Source organism: Phocoena phocoena, chromosome 5 (genome assembly GCF_963924675.1).
Source record: "Phocoena phocoena chromosome 5, mPhoPho1.1, whole genome shotgun sequence".
NCBI lineage: Eukaryota > Metazoa > Chordata > Mammalia > Artiodactyla > Phocoenidae > Phocoena > Phocoena phocoena.
The window spans coordinates 120,229,060-120,255,647 of record NC_089223.1 but is presented as its reverse complement, the minus strand read 5'-3'; the positions used below and the strand labels follow the sequence as shown (position 1 = coordinate 120,255,647).

Here is a 26,588-nt window from a genome sequence, read left to right as displayed (position 1 = left end):
TGCTCATCAGTGGCAGAGCCAGGACTAGAAGGCAGGTGTCTTGTATGATAGTCGGTGCTCTATACTAATATATTTCCTCCACACGAAATAGACCTTAAAAAAAATCTGACCTAAAATGACAGAAAGAATATCAGTGGATGTGTGGAATAGTGTCTCACTGAGAAGGGTCACAAAGGAATTTCCTAAGGTGATAGAAATGTTCTAGATCTTCATTGGTGGTAAGGGTTATACCAGTATATATAACTTTTCTCAAAACTCAAACTTAAAAAGGGTGAATTTATTGTATGTAAATTATGCCTCAATGAAGTTGATTTTTTAAAATTATAATACAACTTAAAAGCTTTGAGTATTAGTAGGAAAAAAAAAAGAGGGAAGAGATACCTACAAGTATGTACAAATTATTGGTAAGAAACTAATGACTAAGGAATCAATTCCCTGGAGCCTGGCATTGCGTTTGTAACAAGAAAATAAATAATTTTATCACCAATTACAGCTGTTTCCTTTATTGATGGTAAATTAGCACAGGTTACAGATTTTCTTGGACATAAAATTAAAAGCAGAATGAATTACTTCCAACTCACAGTAATATAATAGCAAACATACAGTTTGTGTAACAAAAGAAAAAAGAAAGGAAAGACACATAGAAAAGCAACTAGAAAAAAAAACTAAACTGTTAGCAATGGCTATCTCTATGTTGTAGAATTAGGGTAAGTTATTTTTCTTTTTTGAAACTACAATGTTTTCCAGGTTTTCTCAAAGGAGCATACTTAAAAAATGTTCCCCACCCTAAATGCATAAGGAACAGTGCTTACTACAAAATAACACTCTGCATCTCTCTGCCCCTGTACATGATTTTAGGAATTACTATCTACTTTTTACAACCCTCTTGAAGGTACCCTTAGTCGCGGTAGTGCAATGAGGTAGAAAGAGTGTAAGATCTGGAGTCAGGAAACTTGGCAAATGCCCCACATTGCTAATCATGTTAAAGGAGAATATGTATGTTCCAGAAGGGTCTGCAAACAATGCCATGTAAGGAATTTAACCTTCTTCCTCCAATTTCTAAACCTTCTACATAAACACACATCCATATCCCAAAGAGTTAGTATAATAATGCAGTAAGAGATAAGACATAATTTTATAATATCTCCATTTATTTGTGAATGTATGTTTTAATAATTACCTCATATTTTAAATATTTACAACTAAATAACAAGTGGCTATACATGTTCAAAATAATTTTAGTAATTGAAAAAACTGAACTTTGGTGTTTACTTGATGCTATGTGTAGTTGATTTAAAGCTGATATCTCTTTCACTTCGAAAAAAGCCATAAATGTTTATAATACTGCTAACATATCTGTTAACATACCTTGGATTCACAGAACCGACGATCAATTCCATGCTGACATACTATTACTGATTTTGGTCTTTCCAGTTCATACTCCCGACATATGACATGAAAAACAAATGTCTGTCCCCACTCCAAGAGACAAGCCAGCTGCAAATAAGCCATGACAGGTTGACAACACTGTTAGCATTCTAAACAATTGTTCAGAGTTTAAAAGCTTATCAAGAATATTAATACAGCTTGAAAGAATCCAAAGAGTGCCTTATACCTGCTACATAATCTACTTGTTAACCAATATCATTTTTCTACCTTGACATCATTTATAAGCTTGTGTTACTTTTCATTTGTGAATGACAAAATGCATTGCCAAAATGAAAACTCATTTCAACTGAAAAATTCAACTTCAGCAACCTCTAAAGCAAGTATTTTTTTTCAAGGTTATATCTTTCTTCTTATATGATTAATCGGAATCCTCTGCACAGAAAAGCACCTAAAATTCTCTACCTCATAATAAACCAAGCTTTGAAGTGAAATTTGTATCTATTAAGCTACAATTTTAGAAAATCAGGTATTCTGAAGATTGAAGAACTTTTAAGAATAGAAGTTTAAGTAAGTATATATCAATTTTTCATCAAATCTTGAGTTTGAGAAAAAAAACCTTAATTTTATAATTGGTTAGTTTACAATAAACACTGAGACAGGGGTATACACGGTATTATTCCCCCCCAAAAAAAAGTACATATCTTGAACTCTCAGAAAACACGAATTTCACTTTTAAAACATACAAAGAAGGGAATAAACACTAAAAGCACCTATGGATTCATGAACCTTGCAGGAAACAGTGATGCCATGATTCTAGTGCAGAAGAAAGAGAAATGTTTCATCTTCTAATTAGGGCAACATATATGAGAGTCTAGCAATCTTTAGATTAAAGGAATTGTGTCCCATCTTGGAGGGTCAGCACAGCTTCACTGCATGCTTGCTGGGAACAAACTGTTTTGTTATATGCTTCAGTTTTTACTTGTATATTTAGAGACAGAAAATGGCAGATAAAAAGACAGTTATGAGGCTACTGAGCAATGAATATTTGTTTTCACCATTATATATTTCTTTCCATTCATTATATAAAATATCCCTTTTCAATTCCATTCATTTTCCTACTATTTCTAGAATCTTAATTTTTGCTGCCCTCCAACAATTTCCTTCAGATACACAAGGTATCTAGTCTTTATTCACCTGCTTGCTGCCACTACCTACCTCTAAATTACACGTATTTCACACTCATTCTGTAATTCTTTATTAAAAACTGAGTATGTACCTTTCTACCACATTCCAATCTTTTGAAACACCAATTATGAAACGCACATTATAAATACAGGCATACCTCAGAGATACTGTGGGTTTGGTTCCAGACCACTGCAATAAATTTGCAATATAGTGACTATCACAATAAAGCAAGTCACAAATACTTGGTTTCCCAGTGCATGTAGAAGTTATATTTACAAGTAACTAGTAGTCTATCAAGTGTACAATAACATTATGCCTAAAAAAACAACATACATACCTTAATTAAAAGATACTTTATTGCTAAAAAATGCTAACCTGAGCCTTCAATGATTTATAATCTTTTTGCAATAGTAACTAACATCAAAGATCACTAATCACAGATTACCATAACAGATGTAATAATAATGAAAAAGTTTAAAATATTGCAATAATTACCAAAATGTGACACAGACACATAAATTGAGAAAATGCTGTCAGAAAAACGGTGCTGATAGACCTGCTTGATGCAGCATTGCCACAAACCTTCAATTTGTAAAAGAAAAAAAGCAAAATCTGTGAAGCACAATAAAATGAGGTATGCCTGTAAATGGCTCAACAGGTGAAATATTACAGTAATACAGACATTCAACTAAATTTCAATGGTCCATTTCTAGAACTAAATACAGTCAGCCCTCTGTATCCTTAGGCTTCACATCTGCAGTTGGTTGAATCCACAGTTGGTTGAACCTGTGGATGCGGAACCTGTGGATAGGGAGGGCTGACTATAACCCTTTAGGCATCTGAGACTCCTCAAGACTAAGTGGGACAGTGAGGGGGGGAAGGAGAATTTATCCAAAAGGATCACAACTAGCACTCCAGATCAGATTTTCTTACCAATAAATTCATTTTTATTTTTCTAAACCAGTATCCATATAACTAAGTGGAGGTTCAAACGATTTTATCTTGTTTTGGGACATCACAAGTAAAGAATGATGCTACCTTAATAGTATAAATGCTGTTTTCAAATCCTACTTAAGAAACATACAAGGAAAAGTTCTTAGAAAATTATTCTGTGTACAGGGAAAACAAGATTGTTCCAACAGTGGAGAGCCAAGTAATGTAATTTTAATAATATATAATTTGATTTCCAGAAATTTCTCATCCTGAGTTTTTCTCAAAGAAAGTCTTGAATTCTTGAAAGTATTACACAGAACTATAAAACATCACACCCGTCAATTTTAGGTGGCCCAGAAAAGTGACACTTGTCTCTGACTCATATAATACTAAGAAAATTCTGAATGGCAAGTGGAAATAAAATGAACATTCAAATGGGCATATAACCTATTCTTGGGGAGGTGGGTGAGTAAAGGAAAAAAAAAAAAAGTCAGGAGATAGCACTCTGAGAACTGAGAACATACCTGTGGTGCTGTGACCTTAGCTGTAAGGCTTCCAGCCTGCACATCAATTAGCCATGCGTATTCTAAGGAATCACTTCCCAAAGTAAGACCTTCTGCTGAGAACATAGCATGTGCTCTCAGCTGGAGACCTGACAAATTGATGTGACCTTCCCTGAGCACTTCATCCACAGGGGGTCGCTGCTGAAAACAATAATAAGACTGTAAGAAGCATAAGAAAAATCAGCATTATAATTGCTAGCTGCTTTTTCCCCCAGTGACAAAAGGTAAAAACATGCTATTTGGAAAATATGACTTTGGGATCCACAAGCTCCTGACACAACTTGTACCCATAAAGGTAGTCTGTGTTAAGCTTCTTTAGTGACATTATCCATAAGAGCCCAACTGCAAAGCGAGACAGCAAAGTCCTAAAAAAAAAATGCAGATCTCTGATCGGTAACTGCCTCAATGAATAAAAAGAAACAAGTATTATAACTGAGAGGGAATGTAAGAGGCCAATCTTTTGTGCCAAGGCAGGAATCATGAGATCGAAGTATTAAAAAGAAGAAAATAACATGGAAGAACAAAGACCATTAAGACCATAAAACAAGGAACTAGCAAAGAAAGCCACCTTTCATAAAGATTTTGAGAATTATGTAAATATTAAAAGGATAGATCCATCTTACAAGAATAATTATATATTCACAACAAAAAGCAGCAACATTTCAAAGAGAAAATTTGTAAGACTTACTCAGAAAGCTAAAGCATATGTCCTAAAATAGGGTATTCCGTGCAACACTGGTTTCACAGATGGTTATTAGAAATACAGAATAAAGTAAGTTTGGTAATGCCCTACCCACCAGTCACCAATTTCTATAGGATCTACCTCCCAATCTCTCACAAATGCACCGAGTTTCTTCCAGCTTCACTGTTATCATCCTGGTCCAAATAATACAACCTCTTGCCAGGATCTCCCAAGCCTTAACTTTTACATATCTCTGGTCCACACTCTACAAAACCACCACAGAGATCTTTTAAAATCAAGTTTTATCATGTTTTTATCTTAAGACTATTACATGCTACCAAAGTACCTCATTCCTCTCCTTGCAGCACTTTTTACACTTGAAATTATTTATCTTAATTTTACCATGACAGTCTTTTTAGTGTGTGTGTGTGCAGGCCATCTTACAGGATTAATGTTCCTTGTTTCAACACAAATTTTGGGAACTGCGTTCATAAAAAAGTGTTTTTAAGAATAGAGTTAAATTGAATTCATAAAGAATTCTTAAAAGTTCATTTCAAATTGTGAGTATAACAATAGCTCTAGAAACCCTTCTGACACATTTTTAAATTTTATTTTCATCTAAGCTGTGTGACAGTATATATAATCACTTAACTTCTCCAGGCCTCAGTTCCCTTCTGTTTTATCTGATGCAGCTGGAGAAGATGGTCAATAAAGATCACTTCTGGCACTGAGATTCAATAATTCTCAGGATAAAGCTTTTGATAGCTTTTTCTGAGCTCAAAAATACATGTGGATCTTGGCTTGGAAGAATCAATAGTGTTAAAATGTCCACACTACCCAAAGCAATCTACAGACTCAATGCAATCCCTATCAGAATTCCAATGGCATCTTTCAAAGAAATAGAACAAATAATCCTAGAATTCATATAGAACCACAAAAAATCCCAAATACCCAAAGTAATCTTGAAAAAGACAAAAGAAAGCTGGAGGTATCATGCTCCCTTACCTCAAACTCTATCACATAGCTGTAATAATCCAAACAGCATGGTATTAGCATAAAAACAGACACATAAGTCAATGGAACAGAATAGAGAGCCCAGAAATAAACACACATATATATGGTCGATTAATTTACAGCAAAGGATCCAAGAATATACAATGAGGAAAGGAGAGTCTCTTCAATAAACAGTGCTGGGAAAACTCAGTAACACATACTAAAAGAATAAAACTCAATCACTATCTTATACCATATACAAAAATCAACTCAAAATTAATTAGAGACTTGAATGTAACACCTGAAACCATAAAAATCCTAGAAGAAAATATCGGAAGTAGACTCTCTGACATGGGCTTGGTGATTATTTTTTGAATCTAACACCAAAGGCAAAGCAACAAAAGCAAAAATAAACAAGTGGGACTACATCAAACTAAAAAGCTTCTTTGTAGCAAAGGAAACTATCAACAAAATGAAAAGGCGACCTGCAGAAGAAAAGAAAATATTTGCAGGGCTTCCCTGGTGACACAGTGGTTGAGAAGCTGCCTGCCAATGCAGGGGACACAGGTTCAAGCCCTGGTCTGGGAAGATCCCACATGCCGCGGAGTAACTAGGCCTGTGAGCCACAACTACTGAGCCTGCACGTCTGGAGCCTGTGCTCCGCAACAAGAGAGGCCACGACAGTGAGAGGCCCACGCACTGCGATGAAGAGTGGCCCCTGCTCGCCGCAACTAGAGAAAGCCCTCACACAGAACAGACACCCAACACAGCCAAAAATAAATAAATAAATAAATTTATTTTAAAAAAAGAAAATATTTGCAAATCATAAATCTGATACAGGTCTAATACCCAAAATATATAAAGAATTCCCACAACTCAATAGCAAAAAAACAAACAATCCAATTTAAGAAATGGGCAGACGATCTAATAGCTATTTCTCCAAAGAGGACATGCAGAAGGTCAACAGACACATGAAAAGATGCTCAACGTCACTAAACATCAGGGAAATGCAAATCAAAACCATAGTGAGATATCACTTCACACCTGTCAGAATGGCTCTCATCAAAAAGAACACAAATAACAAATGTTGGCAAGGATATGGAGAAAAGGGAACCCTTGTGCACTGTTGGTGGGAATGTAAATTGGTGCATCCACTATGAAGAATAATGGTGGTTTCTCAAAAAATTAAAAATAGAACTACCATATGATTCAGCAATTCCACTTCTGGGTAGTTATCCGAAGGAAACACTAATTCAAAGAGACACATGCATTGCCATGTTCACTGCAGTATTATTTACAAAAGCCAAGATACGGAAAAAACCTGTCTATCAATGGATGAATGGATAAAGAAATTATGGTGAATATATATATATATACATACATATATATGTGTGTATATATATATATACACACACACACACATACAGTGGAGTATCAGTCATAAAGAAATTATGGTGAATATATATACACATACATATATATTTATATATATATATACACACACACATACAGTGGAATATCAGTCATAAAGAAATTATGGTGAATATATATATGTGTGTGTATATATATACACACATATATACAGTGGAATATTAGTCATAAAGAAATTATGGTGAATATATATATGTGTGTGTATATATATATACACACATATATACAGTGGAATATTAGTCATAAAGAAATTATGGTGAATATATATATACACATATATATGTTTATACACACACACACACACACACACACACACACACACACACACACAGTGGAATATCAGTCATAAAAAAAGAAGGAAATCTTGCCATTTGCAACTGGACCTAGAGGGCAATATGCTAAGTGAAATAAGTAAGATAGAGAAAGACAAATACCATATGATCCCTCTTACATGTGGAATCTAAAAAAAAGCTCACAGAATACAGAAAACAGATTAGTGGTTGCCAGAGGTGAGAGTAGGGGGTGGGGGAAATGGATGAAAGGGGTCAAAAGGCAAAAGAAAATAAAGTGCATTTGGCCTTAAAGTTGGGGGGGAGGGGTTCATGCAGACGACACAGGGGGTATTGAGGGCATGATGCCTTTATCCGTCACTACCACCCAGCTTGTCTATTTTTATTATTTTTAGCCACATAGGTTATCACAGGGACCATCCAAATGTATTTTCCAAGAATGTCCAGGGCCCACATATGCATCTGCTGTTAGTATATTAGAGTACCATCAGAAAGTTAGCTATTTATGACTTTCGAATGCCACTGGACCTACACAGACACTTAGGTGAGTTTATCTCAGCTATTTCTCAAAGGCAATGAAGTCCACTCTTTGGAAAATACTAGAAAATGAAGGTTGATTTCTTGGTACTTCAAACCCAACATGCCCAGAAACGCATCATCTTCCCCTATAAACCAGTTCCTCCTCCCGTATTCTTTATCTCCCACTGGCTCAGTTAATTGCCCAAGGCAAAAACCAGGCATCATCCTGGATTCTATCCTCTCTCACCACCCACTGCCAAAAAAACAAAAACAAACATGTGGATCTTGGCTTGTCCTAAAGGTAAAGCCTACCTAGTCACCAATAAAGATTATATTCTAAATTTTATTACGGCTTGCATCGTTTAGTGGGTTGAATTGTGTCCCCTATGAAGACACGTTCAATTCCTAAGCTCGGGTACCTGTGAATGTGATCTTATTTGGAAATAGGGTCTTGACGAATGTAATCAAGTTAAAATGTGATTACACTGGATTACAGTGGGCCTTAATCCAAGGAACAGTGTCCTTGTAAGGGGAAGACTTAGACACACAGACTCACGGAGAGAATGCCACATGAAGACAGAGGCAGAGATTTGAGTGATACAACTACAAAACAAGGAATGCCAAGGATTGTTAGCGATCACCAAAAGCTAGGAAAAGACAAGGAAGGATCCTCTCCTACGGCCTTGAAAGAGAGCATGGCCCTGCCAAACACACCAGTTTCAGACTTCCAGGCTCCAAAACTGTGAAAGAATAAGTTTCTGTTGTTCTAAGCCACCCAGTGTGGGGTACCTTGCATTGGCAGCCCTAGAAAACTAATATACATCAAAAGATGATCAAGTAAAAAGTGTGTGGTTTCATAAGTCAGACACAATAATAGACCCATCACATTAGATCCTTAACCTTGAAGTTCTGCACTAAGACTAATGCTACCAGAAATAAGCAGCTACAGGTGAGTGACCCAGAACTGAGTCTTGAGGGCAGTCACGGTGTGAAGCTTCCCACCACGAAAGAGTATTAGATAGTATAAAGACAAAAGAAGAAAATATTTCTTAGGAATGCTAGCACTACAAAATGTAAGCAAATTAAGTAGATAAGCAAATTCCAAGAGAATATGTATAGACTATGCTTGTCTTCGGGGTGAATTATGAAGTGTTAACCATCCAGGAAACAAAACATCACTAATACTTCTACTACTGCCTTGATATCTCCATTCCCTGAATTCCTTTTCTTATCACCAAATAAATCACACTTTACACTTCAGTCTCTGTACAAGTTTGCCAGTAATTCTATAATTAGGGTTAATATGAACTTTCATAATAAACTCAATAAAATATTTTTTATATCTACTGAAGTCTTTTGAGAATGCAGTGATTAAAATAGAAGTTGAAGTATCACCAGGTACTCATAAGCGACCAGAGATACTCACCTAAGATTCTCAGAACTCAGTCATAAGAAGATATTTCCCTTTTACCTTTACTAATTTCCTCAACAGACTGAAAAAAGGAGATGGGTTCCCTCTCCATACACTTGCCTCCCAAAATAAAAAACCAACCAATTCTAATGACCCACTAATTAGAGAGAGGACAAGAGTTATTTTTAAGGTTTCATGTGACAAGTTAAAAGTGTTAACACAAGTGAGATCTTTATGATGATAGAATAGTTCTGTATCTTGATTTTGGTGGCAGTTACACAATCTACACGTGATAAGATGACACAGAACTATGCACACATATTGTGCCAATGTCAATCTCCTGGTTTTGATAGTATACCGTAATTATGCAAAAGATCAACATGGAGGAAACACAGAAACTCTCTGTACTACCTTTGTAACCTCCTATAAATCTATAATTCTTTTGAAATAAAAGTTTTTAAAAAAGAAATATTCTGTGGCAAAAACTATCATACATTAAGTGTTACGTTTTAGCTACTACAATAGAAAAATATAATCAGTTATGGCAAAAGAGTGAAAAGGGGTATGCTCTTTTAAATAAGATGATCAGTTACTACATAGACTCCATAGTGAGTTATCATTCATTGATGATTCACGGTCAGATTCTTCCTCCTGTTTATAATTTTACTTTGCTTTGTACTAAAAAACATCATAGTTCTAAAGCATACAACTTGACTAAAAGTAGGAAAGAGCCTTAAAGTAGTGGTAGATGCCAAGAGAAGCCATTGGCATTAAAAAATAATAATAATAAAGTAATAATCTACCCAGGAATGTAAAATATTCCCATTTGATGAATGTCACCAGTTCACTTCCAAAAGAGCCTCAGGAATATCTTGAAGGAATTAACAAAGTATCTGGTAGGTACATTAGATGAAAAGAATAAATCATTGACCATGTAGGTACGCATGTTTTCAAGATTTATGGTACTGGTTAATATTAATACTTAGGTTGTGATTTTCAACACTATCTACCAACATTGTATACAATTAGTTTTTCCCTTCCATAAACATACGAGAAAGTTAGAAAGTATTTCTTTCCATTTCTAAAAACAATAGATATTAAATATAATTGTTTGGGATCATATAAATAAAGAAATAAGCAGAGGAAGAAAAAGAAGAACTAAAATTCTTGAAACGATTCTCATATATACACACAATACAAAACTGCTTAATACAGTTAAATTAAAGGACTCTAATTTTAAGAGCTATATATTCCATGCTCTGAAGTTAACACATTGTTTTGACCCCAAAAATAGTAATAATAAATCTCTAAGTCTTTACCATAACTCAGTTTCACATTACCTGATAGTTATCACTGACAAACACATTCAGGGGTGACAGGACAAGTTGCAGCATGGTCTCCCTAAATCCTTTTTTCATTTCAAAACATAGTCTTTCCAAAAAAGCTGTAGGACACTCAGGGCCATCAGTAGTTCCATGCTAAAGTCAAGCAAAATACGATAATCAAGATACAGATAAAGACCAAGGAAGTACAGGAAAATAAAAATTACATTTATACAATTAAAAGACTCATATTTTACAAGGAGAAACAATGCTTACTGACAAAAAAAAGTATTCTGTCCCCAGAAAAAGACATTAGGTTCACTAAGCACCAGAGCTGATTCCTTTCCCGTGCAACCCTAGAAACATGACATGGACCCAGTATGCAGCACAATGCTCTAGGGCCACACCCTCCCTATCTGGCCTGGCTCCAATGGCCATGGGTTCTTTGGACAATATAATCTGATTTCAAGTCAGCCCCAAGAGGCCCAAGGGTCATCCTTTAGAGTAAACCAGGATACTGTGCTGAATCCAAACCTCTGACACAACTCAACCTCCAGGGTCAAGTCTGAATCTTGATTTTGTAATAGGTCTAACATCCCAGACTGGTCTGGAGCTAGAGATAAAGGCTAAAAAAATGTGAAGTCCTAGGACATCAATCAGGCTAACTATAAACCTAGCAACTCAACAGCATGGCAAAATGTTCTAAACTTATATAGAACAGCAAAGAAGGAACTAAAGTGAAAGAAGAAAAACAGAATGGAAAATCATCAGTGATTGGGTAATTATACTATGAAAAAAATAATAAACTAGCTTTATAAAGATAAAAGGATAAATTCAGAAGTGTTTTTGAATGTGAATTTTTTATGTAAGTGTGCACACACAGACACAGTTTCCTATGCTGAGTGGATTTCATAATAAACTCCAGACTATTTCGACACGTAAACACTTACAACAGGAAGACGCCCGTGAACTTTGTGCAAATTAACAAGTACAGTAATATCCCAAGGACGCAAGGTAAGCGGATGAATTGACTTGGCTGAACTTTCATTTTCTTTTTTGTCATTTTCCATTCCAACAGCAGTCCACCCAGAGCTGGATGATGTTGACAGTGACAGAACAGGACTTGAAATAACCTCTTCAAAATCCATATACATGTCATCTTCCCCAAAGTAGTTTTCCTACAAATATTAAGAATAAATTGCCATCAAAAGAGATATGTAACAATAACATTTCATCTTGGAGCCTGAAATCTGTAAACTAAGCAGTTCTTTAACCTCTTTTAAAGCATCAGTCTATTTCCTTTAAATGAAAACAAGATACATATATTTAAGGCACCCACTTAATACTTAACTACATATATTTAAGCAGCCACTTACATGGCTGCTTAGCAAATAACTATTCCGTAGCAAAAAAAAAAAAAAAAACCCACAAAAAGTTACAGAAGTTTGTAGTAAAGCTTCATGATAACACCACCTCTAATTACAGCAAAAACTTGCAATTTAGATCCTGAAAGAAACCTATGAAGATTTGAAAGGTTCAGTTGTTTTCAATCTGTGCTTCTCAGAGTTCTGAGGTAATAATACCCAGAGATATCCTTTGAGGGAAGCAGATCAATTCACTAAAAATCAATTTGGAAAAATCCAATTAGCTAAATCTGTAATTTATATATTACAGTTGGAATATTTATCAGGAATGTTTTAACAGCTTTAATAAGAATGCCCCATTTTGGTTACTTGTGACAAAAACATTATAAATAGTTACCAAAACTTCCTTTCACACAGTTCATCCTGGTTTCTTAAGTATTCGAATTTCAGAAGTGTTTCAACAATTAATATCTGGTTTCTTTTGCATCAGAATTTAAATTTCTTTTTTAACTGAAATTCTTTTTCCTTCCTATTAATTCCAAATTTAAATTTTGCCTATTTGATCTGTCAGTAGTAATCAAAAAGTTGTTAAAATATTCCAATTAACACTGTTGACTACATTTGCTCAATATTAAAACCAAGGTAGTATTTTGGTAAATTCTGCATTTTGGTTATTGACATATTTATTTTCTGGCTAGGGTTCTGGATATACGGCCAATGAATATCCTTTCACAGGAAAGGATATTGAAGGGCTTAAGGTCATTCAGTTAATTACTGGCAGGGCAAATATTAAAATCCCAAACATACTGACTTGCAGAACTGGGGCTTTTTCTCTATTCTTTACTGTCATCTGCCTCTATATAATACGGGTCCTACTTAGAACCTGCTTGATTTAATTGTGCTTAAATAACTCCGAAGCATGGACAAATTCAAACACAAATAGAAAGGTAAATAAATATTGGTTTTTATCCTGAATTCCAACATTAAATTTGTAAAACTCAAAATAAATATCTAATTGATTTCAATCAACATTAAAAACCTAGAGTTATTTGGAGCAGTAGTTCTCCCTCAGATCATCTGAGAAGCCTTTTCAAAACATACATGCTGTCCCAGTCCTGGAGATGGGTTCATCAGGTTTATAGTGGCCATGGAGTCCAGAGACAAGTAGAAAATGGAAGTTCCTTTGGTGATTTTACCTGCAAATGGCCTCCAGACCTAATCATCTCTGCCCTACCTCCCCTCCACACAACTTATCTAAGGAGTCAATGTATTCTATTGATGTTTATTAGCTTTCAACATACTAAGAGTTACCAACAAATCATTAGAAATGTTATTTTTATTTTAGCTAATTTTTAATAACACTAGCCTAATAATTTCTTATTTTTAAAAGATTCCCTTGTAGTCTCTTACAATTTTTAACCCTAAAAAAAAAAGGTTCCTGTAGATTCCTACAATTAAAGGAAAAAGATTCTCTTGGGCATAATGTTCAATTTGCTACTAAACCAATCTCCGCTTAATTATCTGAAATAGAAATAACTCATATCAGAGTCTTTAGGGATTACTGAATCTCCAACATAATAAAAGACATCTGCTAAGTTTTATTAAATTGTCAATGACTGTTTTTAAAGAGTTATAAAACACTAGGAGTCTTTTATGCGTTAACACATTTGTACCTGTTGAGTATTATCAACAAAATGTACTTTTTAAATCATAACTCTTTAAAAGCTAGCCTAATGTTAAATGTTTAAATGTTGGTGTCTGATTTAAGTTTTGTGAGGAGTTTTAGTATGTGAGTTCCATCTATAAGAGTTAATTTCTTAAGGATTCACTAAAAAATTACCAAAAGTTTGATTGAAGTATCTGGCAAGTAGTAATATATTATGGTAAACTTTTATGATATTTTAACAGTGAATGTATACAAATATTTACAAATACAAATAAAAATCCTATTTCCATTTTAAACAACCCTAGAAAAAACCATTGGCTTACAGAATTGGGAAAATGTATTCGTCAAGTTTTTAGCATGTATGACATTAAGAATGATAAACTACATTTTCAGTTTACTTACGAGGCCTCTGTAATTTTAATTTCCCAGAAATATTTTATTACATGAGTATCAAGTAACCTAGTTTAAGTAACAGGAGACTCATTTTTTTCCCCAGCTAAAAATTAATACTTATCCAATCATACTCATTCCTCAAAATAAAAAAAGAAAAAGGAAAAAACAGGTATTATCATCAATAGAAGACAGCTAATAAAATCAGAAATGAAGGAAAAAAACCCTACAAATACTCTGTTTCCAATATTTTTTTTTAAATCAAAACTTGATAGCCAGGCTTCTCTTCAAGACCAATAAAACTATTTTTTAATATTTTTTATTTTTTACATAATTTTTAAAGGTTATATATACTCCATTTACAGTTATTACAAAACAATGGCTATATTCCCCATTAAAACTATTTTTTAATAAGAAAAACATATATGTCATATATATCCTTAATCCATGGTTACTATTTGCCACCACTGATATGCTATCACTACTTAGATTCAGATTTCCTTCTTCCATTAAGAATAAATGCAGGAATATGGCGGAAGAGTAAGACGCGGAGATCACCTTCCTCCCCACAGATACATCAGAAATACATCTACACGTGGAACAACTCCTACAGAACACCCACTGAACACTGGCAGAAGACCTCAGACCTCCCAAAAGGCCAAGAAACTCCCCACGTACCTGGGTAGGGCAAAAGAAAAAAGAATAAACAGAGACAAAATAATAGGGACGGGACCTGTACCAGTGGGAGGGAGCTGTGAAGGAGGAAAGGTTTCCACACACTAGAAGCCCCTTCCCGGGCGGAGACTGCGGGTGGCGGAGCGAGGAAGCTTCGGAGGTGCGGAGGAGAGCACAGCAACAGGGGTGCGGAGGGCAAAGCAGAGAGATTCCCGCACAGAGGATCAGTGCCGACCAGCACTCACCAGCCAAGAGGCTTCTCTGCTCACCCGCCAGGGCGGGTGGGGTCTGGGAGCTGAGGTTCGGGCTTCAAAGGTCAGACCCCAGGGAGAGGAATGGGGTTGGCGGCGTGAACACAGTTTGAATGGGGCTAGTGCGCCATGGCTAGCCGGGAAGAATCCGAGAAAAAGTATGGACCTGCCGAAGAGGCAAGAGACTTTTTCTTCCCTCTTTGTTTCCTGGTGCTCTAGGAGAGGGGATTAAGAGCGCTGCTTAAAGGAGCTCCAGAGACGGGCGAGAGCCGCGGCTAACAGCGCAGACCCCAGAGACGGGCATGAGACGCTAAGGCTGCTGCTGCCGCCACCAAGAAGCCTGTGTGCGAGCACAGGTCACTATCCACACCCCCGTCCTGGGAGCCTGTGCGGCCCGCCACTGCCAGGGTCCCATGATCCAGGGACAACTTCCCCAGGAGAACGCACGGCACCCTCAGGCTGGTGCAACGTCACGCCCGGCCTCTGACGCCGCAGGCTTGCCCCGCACTCCGTGCCCCACCCTCCCCGCAGCCTGAGTGATCCAGAGCTCCCGAATCAGAGGCTCCTTTAACCTGGTCCTGTCAGAGCGAAGAACAGATGCCCTCCGGCAACCTACACGTAGAGGTGGGGCCAAATCCAAAGCGCAGACCCCTGAGCTGTGAGAACAAAGAAGAGAAAGGGAAATCTCTCCCAGCAGCCTCAGAAGCAGTGGATTAAATCTCCCCAATCAACTTGATGTACCCTGCATCTCTGGAATACCTGAATAGACAATGAATCATCCCAAATTGAGGAGGTGGACTTTGAGAGCAAGATTTATTATTTTTTCCCCTTTTCCTCTTTTTGTGAGTGTGTATGTGTATGCTTCTGTGTGAGATTTTGTCTGTATAGCTTTGCTTTCACCATTTGTCCTAGGGTTCTGTCCATCCGTTTTGTTTTTTTTTTTATTTTAACTTAAAAAATTATTTTTCTTAGTAATTATATTTTCTTTTAATAACTTGTATTTTATCTTACTTTATTTTATTTTATTTTATTTTATCCTCTTTCTTTCTACTTTTTCTCCCTTTAATTCTGAGCCGTGTGAATGAAAGGCTCTTGGTGCTGCAGCCAGGAGACAGTGCTGTGCCGCTGAGGTGGGAGAGCCAACTTCAGGACACGCGTCCACAAGAGACCTCCCAGCTCCACGTAATATCAAACGGTGAAAATCTCCCAAAGATCTCCATCTCAACACCAAGACCCAGCTTCACTCAACGACCAGCAAGCTACAGTGCTGGACACCCTATGCCAAACAACTAGCAAGACAGGAACACAACCCCACCCATTAGCAGAGAGGCTGCCTGAAATCATAATAAGGCCACAGACACCACAAAACACACCACCAGACGTGGACCTGCCCACCAGAAAGACAAGACCCAGCCTCATCCACTAGAACACAGGCACTAGTCCCCTCCACCAGGAAGCCTACACAACACACTGAACCAACCTTAGCCACTGGAGACAGACACCAAAAACAACCGGAACTACGAACCTGCAGCCTGCAAAAAGGAGACTCCAAACACAGTAAGATAAGCAAAATGAGAAGACAGAAAAACACACAGCAGATGAAGGAGCAAGACCACCAGACCTAACAAGTGAAGAGGAAATAGGCAGTCTACCTGAAAAAGAATTCAGAATAATGATAGTAAAGATGATCCAAAATCTTGGAAATAGAATAGAGAAAATGCAAGAAACATTTAACAAGGACCTAGAAGAACTAAAGAGGAAACAAGCAATGATGAACAACACAATAAATGAAATTAAAAATACTCTAAAAGGGATCAATAGCAGAATAACTGAAGCAGAAGAACGGATAAGTAACCTGGAAGATAAAATAGTGGAAGTAACTACTGCAAAGAAGAATAAAGAAAAAAGAATGAAAAGAACTGAGGACAGTCTCAGAGACCTCTGGGACAACATTAAACACACCAACATTCGAATTATATGGGTCCCAGAAGAAGAAGAGAAAGAGAAAGGGATTGAGATAATATTTGAAGAGATTATAGTTGAAAACTTCCCTAATATGGGAAAGGAAATAGTTAATCAAGTCCAGGAAGCACAGAGAGTCCCACACAGGATAAATCCAAGGAGAAAGATACCAAGACACATATTAATCAAACTGTCAAAAATTAAATACAAAGAAAACATATTAAAAGCAGCAAGGGAAAAATAACACCCAAGGGAATCCCCATAAGGTTAACAGCTGATCTTTCAGCAGAAACTCTGCAAGCCAGAAGGGACTGGCAGGACATATTTAAAGTGATGAAGGAGAAAACCTTACAACCAAGATTACTCTACCCAGCAAGGATCTCATTCAGATTTGATGCAGAAATTAAAACCTTTACAGACAACCACAAGCTGAGAGAGTTCAGCACCACCAAACCAGCTTTACAACAAACGCTAAAGGAACTTCTCTAGGCAAGAAACACAAGAGAAGGAAAAGACCTACAATAACAAACGCAAAACAATTTAGAAAATGGGAATAGGAACATACATATCGATAATTACCTTAAATGTAAAAGGATTAAATGCTCCCACCAAAAGACACAGACTGGCTGAATGGATATAAAATCAAGACCCATATATATGCTGTCTACAAGAGACCCACTTCAGACCAAGGTACACATACAGACTGAAAGTGAGGGGATGGAAAAAATATTCCATGCAAATGGAAATCAAAAGAAAGTGGGAGTAGCAATTCTCAAATCAGATAAAATGACTTTAAAATAAAGACTATTACAAGAGACAAAGTAGGACAGTACATAATGATCAAGGGATCAATCCAAGAAGAAGATATAACAATTGTAAATATTTATGCACCCAACATAGGAGCACCTCAATACATAAGGCAAATACTAACAGCCATAAAAGGGGCAATTGACAGTCACACATTTTTAGTAGGGGATGTTAACACCCCACTTTCACCAATGGACAGATCATCCAAAATGAAAATAAATAAGGAAACACAAGCTTTAAATGATACATTAAACAAGATGGACTTAATTGATATTTATAGGATATTCCATCCAAAAACAACAGAATACACATTTTTCTCAAGGGCTCTTGGAACACTCTCCAGGAAGATCATATCTTGGGTCACAAATGAAGCCTTGGTAAATTTAAGAAAATTGAAATCGTATCAAGTATCTTTTCCGACCACAACTCTATGAGACTAGATATCAATTACATGAAAAGATCTGTAAAAAGTAAACACATGGAGGCTAAACAATACACTACTTAATAACGAAGTAATCACTGAAGCAATCAAAGAAGAAATCAAAAAATACCTAGAAACAAATGACACTGGAGACACGACGACCCAAAACCTATGGGATGCAGCAAAAGCGTTCTAAGAGGGAAGTTTATAGCAACACAATCCTACCTTAAGAAACAGGAAACATCTCGAATAAACAACCTAACCTTGCATCTAAAGCAATTAGAGAAAGAAGAACAAAGAAACGCCAAAGTTAGCAGAAGGAAAGAAATCATAAAGATCAGATCAGAAATAAATGAAAAAGAAATGAAGGAAACGATAGCAAAGATCAATAAAATTAAAAGCTGGTTCTTTGAAAAGATAAACAAAATTGATAAACCATTAGCCAGACTCATCAAGAAAAAAAGGGAGAAGACTCAAATCAATAGAATTAGAAATGAAAAAGGAGAAGTAACAACTGACACTGCAGAAATACAAAGGATCATGAGAGATTACTACAAGCAACTCTATGCCAATAAAATGGACAACCTGGAAGAAATGGACAAATTCATAGAAATGCACAACCTGCCAAGACTGTATCAGGAAGAAATAGAAAATATGAACAGACGAATCACAAGCACTTAAATTGAAACTGTGATTAAAAATCTTCCAACAAACAAAAGCCCAGGACCAGATGGCTTCACAGGCGAATTCTATCAAACATTTAGAGAAGAGCTAACACCTATCCTTCTCAAACTCTCCCAAAATATAGCAAAGGGAGGAACACTCCCAAACTCATCCTACGAGGCCACCATCACCCTGATACCAAAACCAGACAAAGATGTTACAAAGAAAGAAAACTACAGGCCAATATCACTGATGAACATAGATGCAAAAATCTTCAACAAAATACTAGCAAACAGAATCCAACAGCACATTAAAAGGACCATACACCATGATCAAGTGGGGTTTATTCCAGGAATGCAAGGATTCTTCCATATACGCAAATCAATCAACATGATACACCATATTAAAAATTGAAGGAGAAAAACCATATGATCATCTCAATAGATGCAGAGAAAGTTTTTGACAAAATTCAACACCCATTTATGATAAAAACCCTGCAGAAAGTAGGCATAGAGGGAACTTTCCTCAACATAATAAAGGCCATATATGACAAACCCACAGCCAACGTCGTCCTCAATGGTGAAATACTGAAATCATTTCCACTAAGATCAGGAAGAAGACAAGGTTGCCCACTCTCACCACTCTTATCCAACATAGCTTTGGAAGTTTTAGCCACAGCAATCAGAGAAGTAAAGGAAATAAAAGGAATCCAAATCGGAAAAGAAGTAAAGTTGCCACTGTTTTCAGGTGACATGATACTATATAGAGAGAATCCTAAAGATGCTAGCAGAAAACTACTTGAGCTAATCAATGAATTTGGTAAAGTAGCAGGATACAAAATTAATGCACAGAAATCTCTTGCATTCCTATACACTAATGATGAAAAATCTGAAAGTGAAATTAAGAAAACACTCCCATTTATGATTCCAACAAAAAGAATAAAATATCCAGGAATAAACCTACCTAAAGAGACAAAAGACCTGTATGCAGAAAATTATAAGACACTGATGAAAGAAATTAAAGATGATACAAATAGATGGAGAGATATACCATGTTCTTGGATTGGAAGAATCAACAATGTGAAAATGTCTCTACTATCTACAGCAATCTACAGATTCAATGCAATCCCTATCAAACTACAAATGGCATTTTTCACAGAACTAGAACAAAAAATTTCACAATTTGTATGGAAACACAAAAGACCCTGAATAGCCAAAGTCATCTTGAGAATGAAAAACGGAGCTGGAGGAATCAGGCTCCCTGCCTTGAGACTATACTACAAAGCTACAGTAATCAAGACAGTATGGTACTGCCACAAAAAGAGGAATATAGCTCAGTGGAACAGGATAGAAAGCCCAGAGATAAACCCATGCACATATGGTCACCTTCTCTTTGATAAAGGAGGCAGGAATGTACAATGCAGACAGGACAGCCTCTTCAATAAGTGGTGCTGAGAAAACTGGACAGGTACATATAAAAGTATGAGATTATAACACTCCCTAATACCATACACAAAAATAAACTCAAAATGGATTAAAGACCTAAATGTAAGGCCAGATACTATCAAATTCTTAGAGGAAAACATAGGCAGAACACTCTATGACATAAATCACAGCAAGATCCTTTTTGACCCACCTCCTAAAGAAATGGAAATAAAAACAAAAATAAACAAATGGGACCTAATGAAGCTTCAAAGCTTTTTCTCAGCAAAGGAAACCATAAACAAGACAAAAAGACAACCCTCAGAATGGGAGAAAATATTGGCAAGTTAAGCAACTGACAAAGGATTAATCTCCAAAATTTACAAGCAGCTCATGCAGTTCAATGATAAAAAAACAAACAACCCAATCCAAAAATGGGCAGAAGACCTAAATAGACATTTCTCCAAAGAAGACATACAGATTGCCTACAAACACATGAAAGAATGTTCAACATCATTAATCATTAGAGAAATGCAAATCAAAACTACAATGAGATATCATCTCACACCAGTCAGAATGGCCAGCATCAAAAAATCTACAAACAGTAAATGCTGGAGAGGGTGTGGAGAAAAGGGAACACTCTTGCACTGCTGATGGGAATGTAAACTGGTAAAGCCACTATGGAGAACAGTATGGAGGTTCCCTAAAAAACTACAAATAGAACTACCATATGACCCAACAATCCCACTACTGGGCATATACCCTGAGAAAACCATAATTCAAATAGAGTCATGTACCAAAATGTTCATTGCAGCTCTATTTACAATAGCCAGGAGATGGAAACAACCTAAGTGTCCATCATCGGATGAATGGAGAAAGAAGATGTGGCATATATATACAATGGAATATTACTCAGCCATAAAAAGAAACGAAATTGAGTTATTTGTAGTGAGGTGGATGGAACTAGAGTCTGTCATACAGAGTGAAGTAAGTCAGAAAGAGAAAGACAAACAATGTTTGCTAACACATATATATGAAATCTAAGGGGAAAAAAATGTCATGAAGAACATAGGGGTAAGACAGGAATAAAGACACAGACCTACTAGAGAATGGACTTTAGGATATGGGGAGCAGGAAGGGCAAGCTGTGACAAAGTGAGAGAGTGGCATGGACATATATACACTACCAAAATTAAAATAGATAGCTAGTGGGAAGCAGCCGCATAGCACAGGGAGAGTAGCTCGGTGCTTTGTGACCACCTAGAGGGGTGTGATAGGGAGGGTGGGAGGGAGGGAGATGCAAGAGGGAAGAGATATGGGAACATATGTATATGTATAACTGATTCACTTTGTTATAAAGCAGAAACTAACACACCATTGTAAAGCAATTATACTCCAATAAAGATGTAAAAATAAAATAGAGCATATATATAAAATGTACAAAAATCAAGAAAAAAAGAATAAATGTAGTAAGACTAACAGAAGTCAATTCATAAAAGTAATATAAGGGGTACTGTTATCCAACCTTATGTCCGCAACATAAGAAATAATATGAAGTTTTAATATTACTGAAAGGACTTTGGCCTGACACTTAGAGTTGCTATGTAGTCTACATCTTCAGAAGACCTCTCATTTCCATAAAATGTCCTCATAAATTACAATGCACATTCACTAAATACTCTTCTTAGCATTCTTTGTAATAATAATGCCAGGCCTAGTTTCTATTGGGGATTTTGTGGAAGTCAGTTTTACAGTCAAATAAACACAGGGCAATTTTTTTTTCTAGTGATGTATCCTTTAGAATTTCTTGATGTTTAATTTCAATAACTAAGAAAAATATAATCTCAGTTACGTGAGTTTTTGTATTCTCTGTTTTCTTTTATATATACATGCATACATAATACATGTGTCAAACCTAACTTCCAGAAAGTTTTAAAGTTCTAACACTAAGTAGAACATAAGTTATACATTAAAACTAATGAAAAAACATTTAAGACAGGATTTAAGACAGGATTACATCTCCATGTCAGCATGACACTAAGCCAAAAATAAACAAACAAACAAACAAAAAAACAACTTAGAGAGTTACGTGTGACATATATTCCTAATAAAAGGAAGCAGAGAGTTCACTGGGTTAGAAGTTATTTTATAAAATATGTCAAAACTTAAAACTTTTAAATTTGTTTCAGTAGACACTTCATACAAGTTCTGAATTAACTTGATGAATATAAATACAAATATTTAGCACAACAAACTTCTGACACTACTAAAAAGTTGTTGTAAAGTCTGTAATGCACAGTCTGCATCAAAACATAATAAACTACCAACATGGGTAACATATATGGAACAGAATTTATAAAGAAGTCTAAAACAAAGGTATGTCTTTCTTTCTCTGTGTTCTTTGTTATAGTCCTCTTTTTTTTGTTTATGTATTACTATGTAATTTTTTTAGTTAAAAATATTGAGGGCTTCCCTGGTGGCGCAGTGGTTGAGAGTCCGCCTGCCGATGCAGGGGACACGGGTTCGTGCCCCGGTCTGGGAAGATCCCACATGCCGCGGAGCGGCTGGGCCCGTGAGCCATGGCCGCTGAGCCTGCGCGTCCGGAGCCTGTCCTCCGCAACGGGAGAGGCCACAGCAGTGAGAGGCCCGCGTAACGCATAAAAAAAAAAAAAAAAAAAAAAAAAAAAAAAAAAATATTGAGGTCCAATGTACATGTGGTAATGCAAAAACAGAGTTAATACTTCTCTAGTAGTATTCAAACTGATATTAGGGCTTCCCTGGGGGCGCAGTGGTTGAGAGTCTGCCTGCCGATGAAGGGGACACGGGTTCGTGCCCTGGTCCGGGAAGATCCCACATGCCGCGGAGCGGCTGGGCCCGGGAGCCATGGCCGCTGAGCCTGCGCGTTCAGAGCCTATGATCCATACGGGAGAGGCCACAACAGTGAGAGGTCCGCATACCGCAAAAAAAAAAAAAAAAAAAAAAAAAAAATGGAGGTTCTTTTAAATCTTACCTTTATACATAGAAAGGCATTTAATAGAGGTCCATAGAGAGTTATCTGAGAATCTGGAGAAAGTTCCATTTCTACATGAAGTTTATCAGGTGGAAGTTCTGAGGGATCAATAGGTGGACGTGAAGTAGAGGGAGAAGAAACAACTCTGTCTGTTTTCTGGGATGGCCTTAATACAGATAGCATTGTTTCTTCCATTTCTGACACTGGAATAAATTGAGGAAAAAAGAATAATGTTTGAGGGGTGAGGGAGGAAAGCACCTCTTAAAAGTTCTTCAAAGAACTAGTCACTAAGAAATTCTATTTTGCAAATATGAAAGCAACTATTGCTGCTAAAGTATCTGTAGTATATAATGAAAACAAACCTGAAAGATTAATAGTTAAGAATGCAATAAAGTATGGACTTCATTGAAATATGTATAAAAATACATAAATCAAACTTAAAAAAATCGATGAAAAGTTCCCATTAACAAAGGCAACATTCTCATCAAGTTCTGTCAACATACTGTAAATCTGGGTCACAATTAGGCTTTAACTATACTTAGGCATTAAACTATGAAGTTACTTTCACATAAACAGCTATTCAAACGCAGTGTGACATTATCAACATATACATATGAGAAAGTTACAAAAACTATTCTTAAAAACTGAACTCACTGGAAAAATACACAGGAAATATCACTTGACTCTAATTCCACTTTGGATCCAAATAAAGCAGCACTTAAGCCTCAGGTAAACTATAAATGATATAACAGTTGTCAAAATGCATTAAAGAAACTAACATTTCACAAAATCAAGCGCTTTAAATATATAGATTTACATATACCTAACTTCATACTCCAGCTCTGCTTCTTCTAGCTCAGCAGACCTTGAGAAAATTACTTACTTTCTCTGAGCATATTTCCTCAACTCTACAATGACAATAATAATTATAACATCTATCTCACAGAGTTGCTTGAAGAGTTAAATGAGACAAAGTAAACCAGGCAACAGCTTGGCCTAGTATTTGATATATATAGTATTTGATATAGTACTTGATATATAGTAAATGCTCAATGAAAGTTAGCTGTAATTATACCAAAATCCTTAAAAGATTTTAAATGTATAAAATTGCCAATAGATGCATTTCCAAATATTTTTAATTTCTCCTTGTATCTTCGATGTTTATCAATTATAACACTAGATATTTCAACGTACAAATTATATGAAAACACTTACATGACTGTTTTAGCTGTTCATCTGCTTTTTGTGGATAAATTGGATGCCATGTGTAATCAATTGTAAGCATGACACTTGGGACAGTCCAGCATTCAACCCAACCAGCCCTTTGAAGATAAAAATAAAGTTTCTAGTCTGGTACTTATTCCTTTGATTGTATACAGGCACCAGTTATAGATAATCAAATTTTACTGTCATTCTTTTAAAGAATTAGAAGAGTAATTTCTCCACATAAACACAAAATACTTAGATCACTAACATTAAGTACTTACTTTTCTTGAGTAATGTTCCGCCATTTTGGTTTCACTGTTTTCTGGCCACTTTGACATTCAGCAGGAATACCAGTATCATGAGTCATTTTATTTGGGTGGCAATTCTTTACCAGCATAAATAATGAATATTTACTAGGGTGGCAATCTGGTAGAAACAAATGAAGATCAACATCTTCTCCCTAAAAGATAATTTATAATAACCCAAAGTAACAAAATAGGTACATAAATTTGTTAGGTTACTATTTACAGGGAAGCTTATCTATAATAATCAATTAAACAGAAAATAAACATAAATTTGAAAAGGCAGGTTTTACATTGAATAATCAGGTAAGTAACTGGAATAAGATCTTACACTGACTGAAACTAAATTCTGCTTAGAAAGTCAAGAAAGGGACTTCCCTGGTGGCGCAGTGGTTAAGAATCCGCCTGCCAATTCAGGGGACATGGGTTCAAGCCCTGGTCCAGGAAGATCCCACATGCCACGGAGCAACTAAGCCTGTGTGCCACAACTACTGAGCCTGTGCTCTAGGGCCTGCGAGCCACAACTACAGAGCCTGAGTGCCACAACTACTGAAGCTCACGCACCTAGGGCCCGTGTTCCACAATAAGAGAAGCCACCGCAATGAGAAGCCCGTGCACCACAACAAAGAGTAGCCCCTGCTCTCCACAACTAGAGAAAGCCCACGCACAGCAACGAAGACCCAACACTGCCAAAAATAACAAATTAATTAATTAACCTTTTTTAAAAAAGATAATAATAAAAATAAAATCTCTAAGAAAAAGAAAGTAAAAAAAAAAATCAGGGAAATTAACAGCACAGTTTCTAGAAAACAGTAAGAAAGTTATCTTCCATGGATTTCCTTGGATATTTTGCATGTAACTCAGTAAAAAAAAATTAAAACTCAGCTAATATAAGCTTAGGTGGAATATGTTCTGTATTTTAAAAATATGATTGTCTATTTTGATTCTAGTAAGTCTTGGTTCCTCAACTGCCTTGTAAGAATTATATCAAAGAATCTTCACTGAGTTTCACTTGTTTTCCTTATAGGTCCCTGAATCTTTGCTCATTTTGATGCTTGGTTTCTTAACAGGCAGCACAGTGGGGCGGTTAAAAGAGTGGAGCCCTAAACTATACTGCCTGGGCTCGAATTCTAACTTGGCCACTCACTAGCTATATGACAAGTTACATAAACTTGCCTCCTCAGTTTCTGTAAATGCAGATAATAACAACAACTACTTCAAGAGGGTTGTTCTGAGAATGAATAAATGAGTTACTACACATAAAGCACTTGGAGAAGTGTCTGGCACAAAGTAGATGTTAATACTTGCTGGCTGCTCTTATTATTGTTGCTATTTTTTACCTTCATAACCTCCATCAATACTACAACTACTAATGATTGTATACCTTAAAGTTAGGTGTACCATGAATTCTGAACTCCTAAGAGCTGGCTTTTGGATCACGGGGTTTATTCATTGAATTCATCGTTAAAATTAGGAATGAAATACAGCTGACCCTTGAACAACACAGGTTTGAACTGCACAGGCCACTTACACATGGATGTTTTTTCAACAGTAAATATTACAGTCCTACACAATCTGTGGTTGGTTGAATCTGCAGATGCTGAACCTCAGATAGAGGAACCAAGGATATGGAGGATATAAGGAGAACTGACTCTAAGTTGCACATGAATTTATGATGGCAGGGAGGGTCAGCGTCCCTAACCTCCACATTGTTCATCAACTGTATAGAGAAA

General features: G+C 36.3%; 1 protein-coding gene across 2 annotated transcripts in view; it reads right to left on the bottom strand.

The window, feature by feature from the left end:
* Nucleotides 1–26,588, bottom strand: part of BLTP1 (bridge-like lipid transfer protein family member 1) — a 193,618-nt gene that overhangs the window by 117,295 nt on the left and 49,735 nt on the right. For both annotated transcript variants that reach the window (XM_065877169.1, XM_065877170.1), the window contains exons 16-22: nucleotides 24,835–25,013; nucleotides 24,563–24,669; nucleotides 23,348–23,550; nucleotides 11,669–11,896; nucleotides 10,737–10,874; nucleotides 4,032–4,211; nucleotides 1,369–1,497 (exon numbers count right to left, since the gene is read on the bottom strand). In XM_065877169.1, coding sequence (XP_065733241.1) covers nucleotides 1,369–1,497; nucleotides 4,032–4,211; nucleotides 10,737–10,874; nucleotides 11,669–11,896; nucleotides 23,348–23,550; nucleotides 24,563–24,669; nucleotides 24,835–25,013 — 1,164 coding nt within the window. The remainder of the gene's footprint in view (nucleotides 1–1,368; nucleotides 1,498–4,031; nucleotides 4,212–10,736; nucleotides 10,875–11,668; nucleotides 11,897–23,347; nucleotides 23,551–24,562; nucleotides 24,670–24,834; nucleotides 25,014–26,588) is intronic.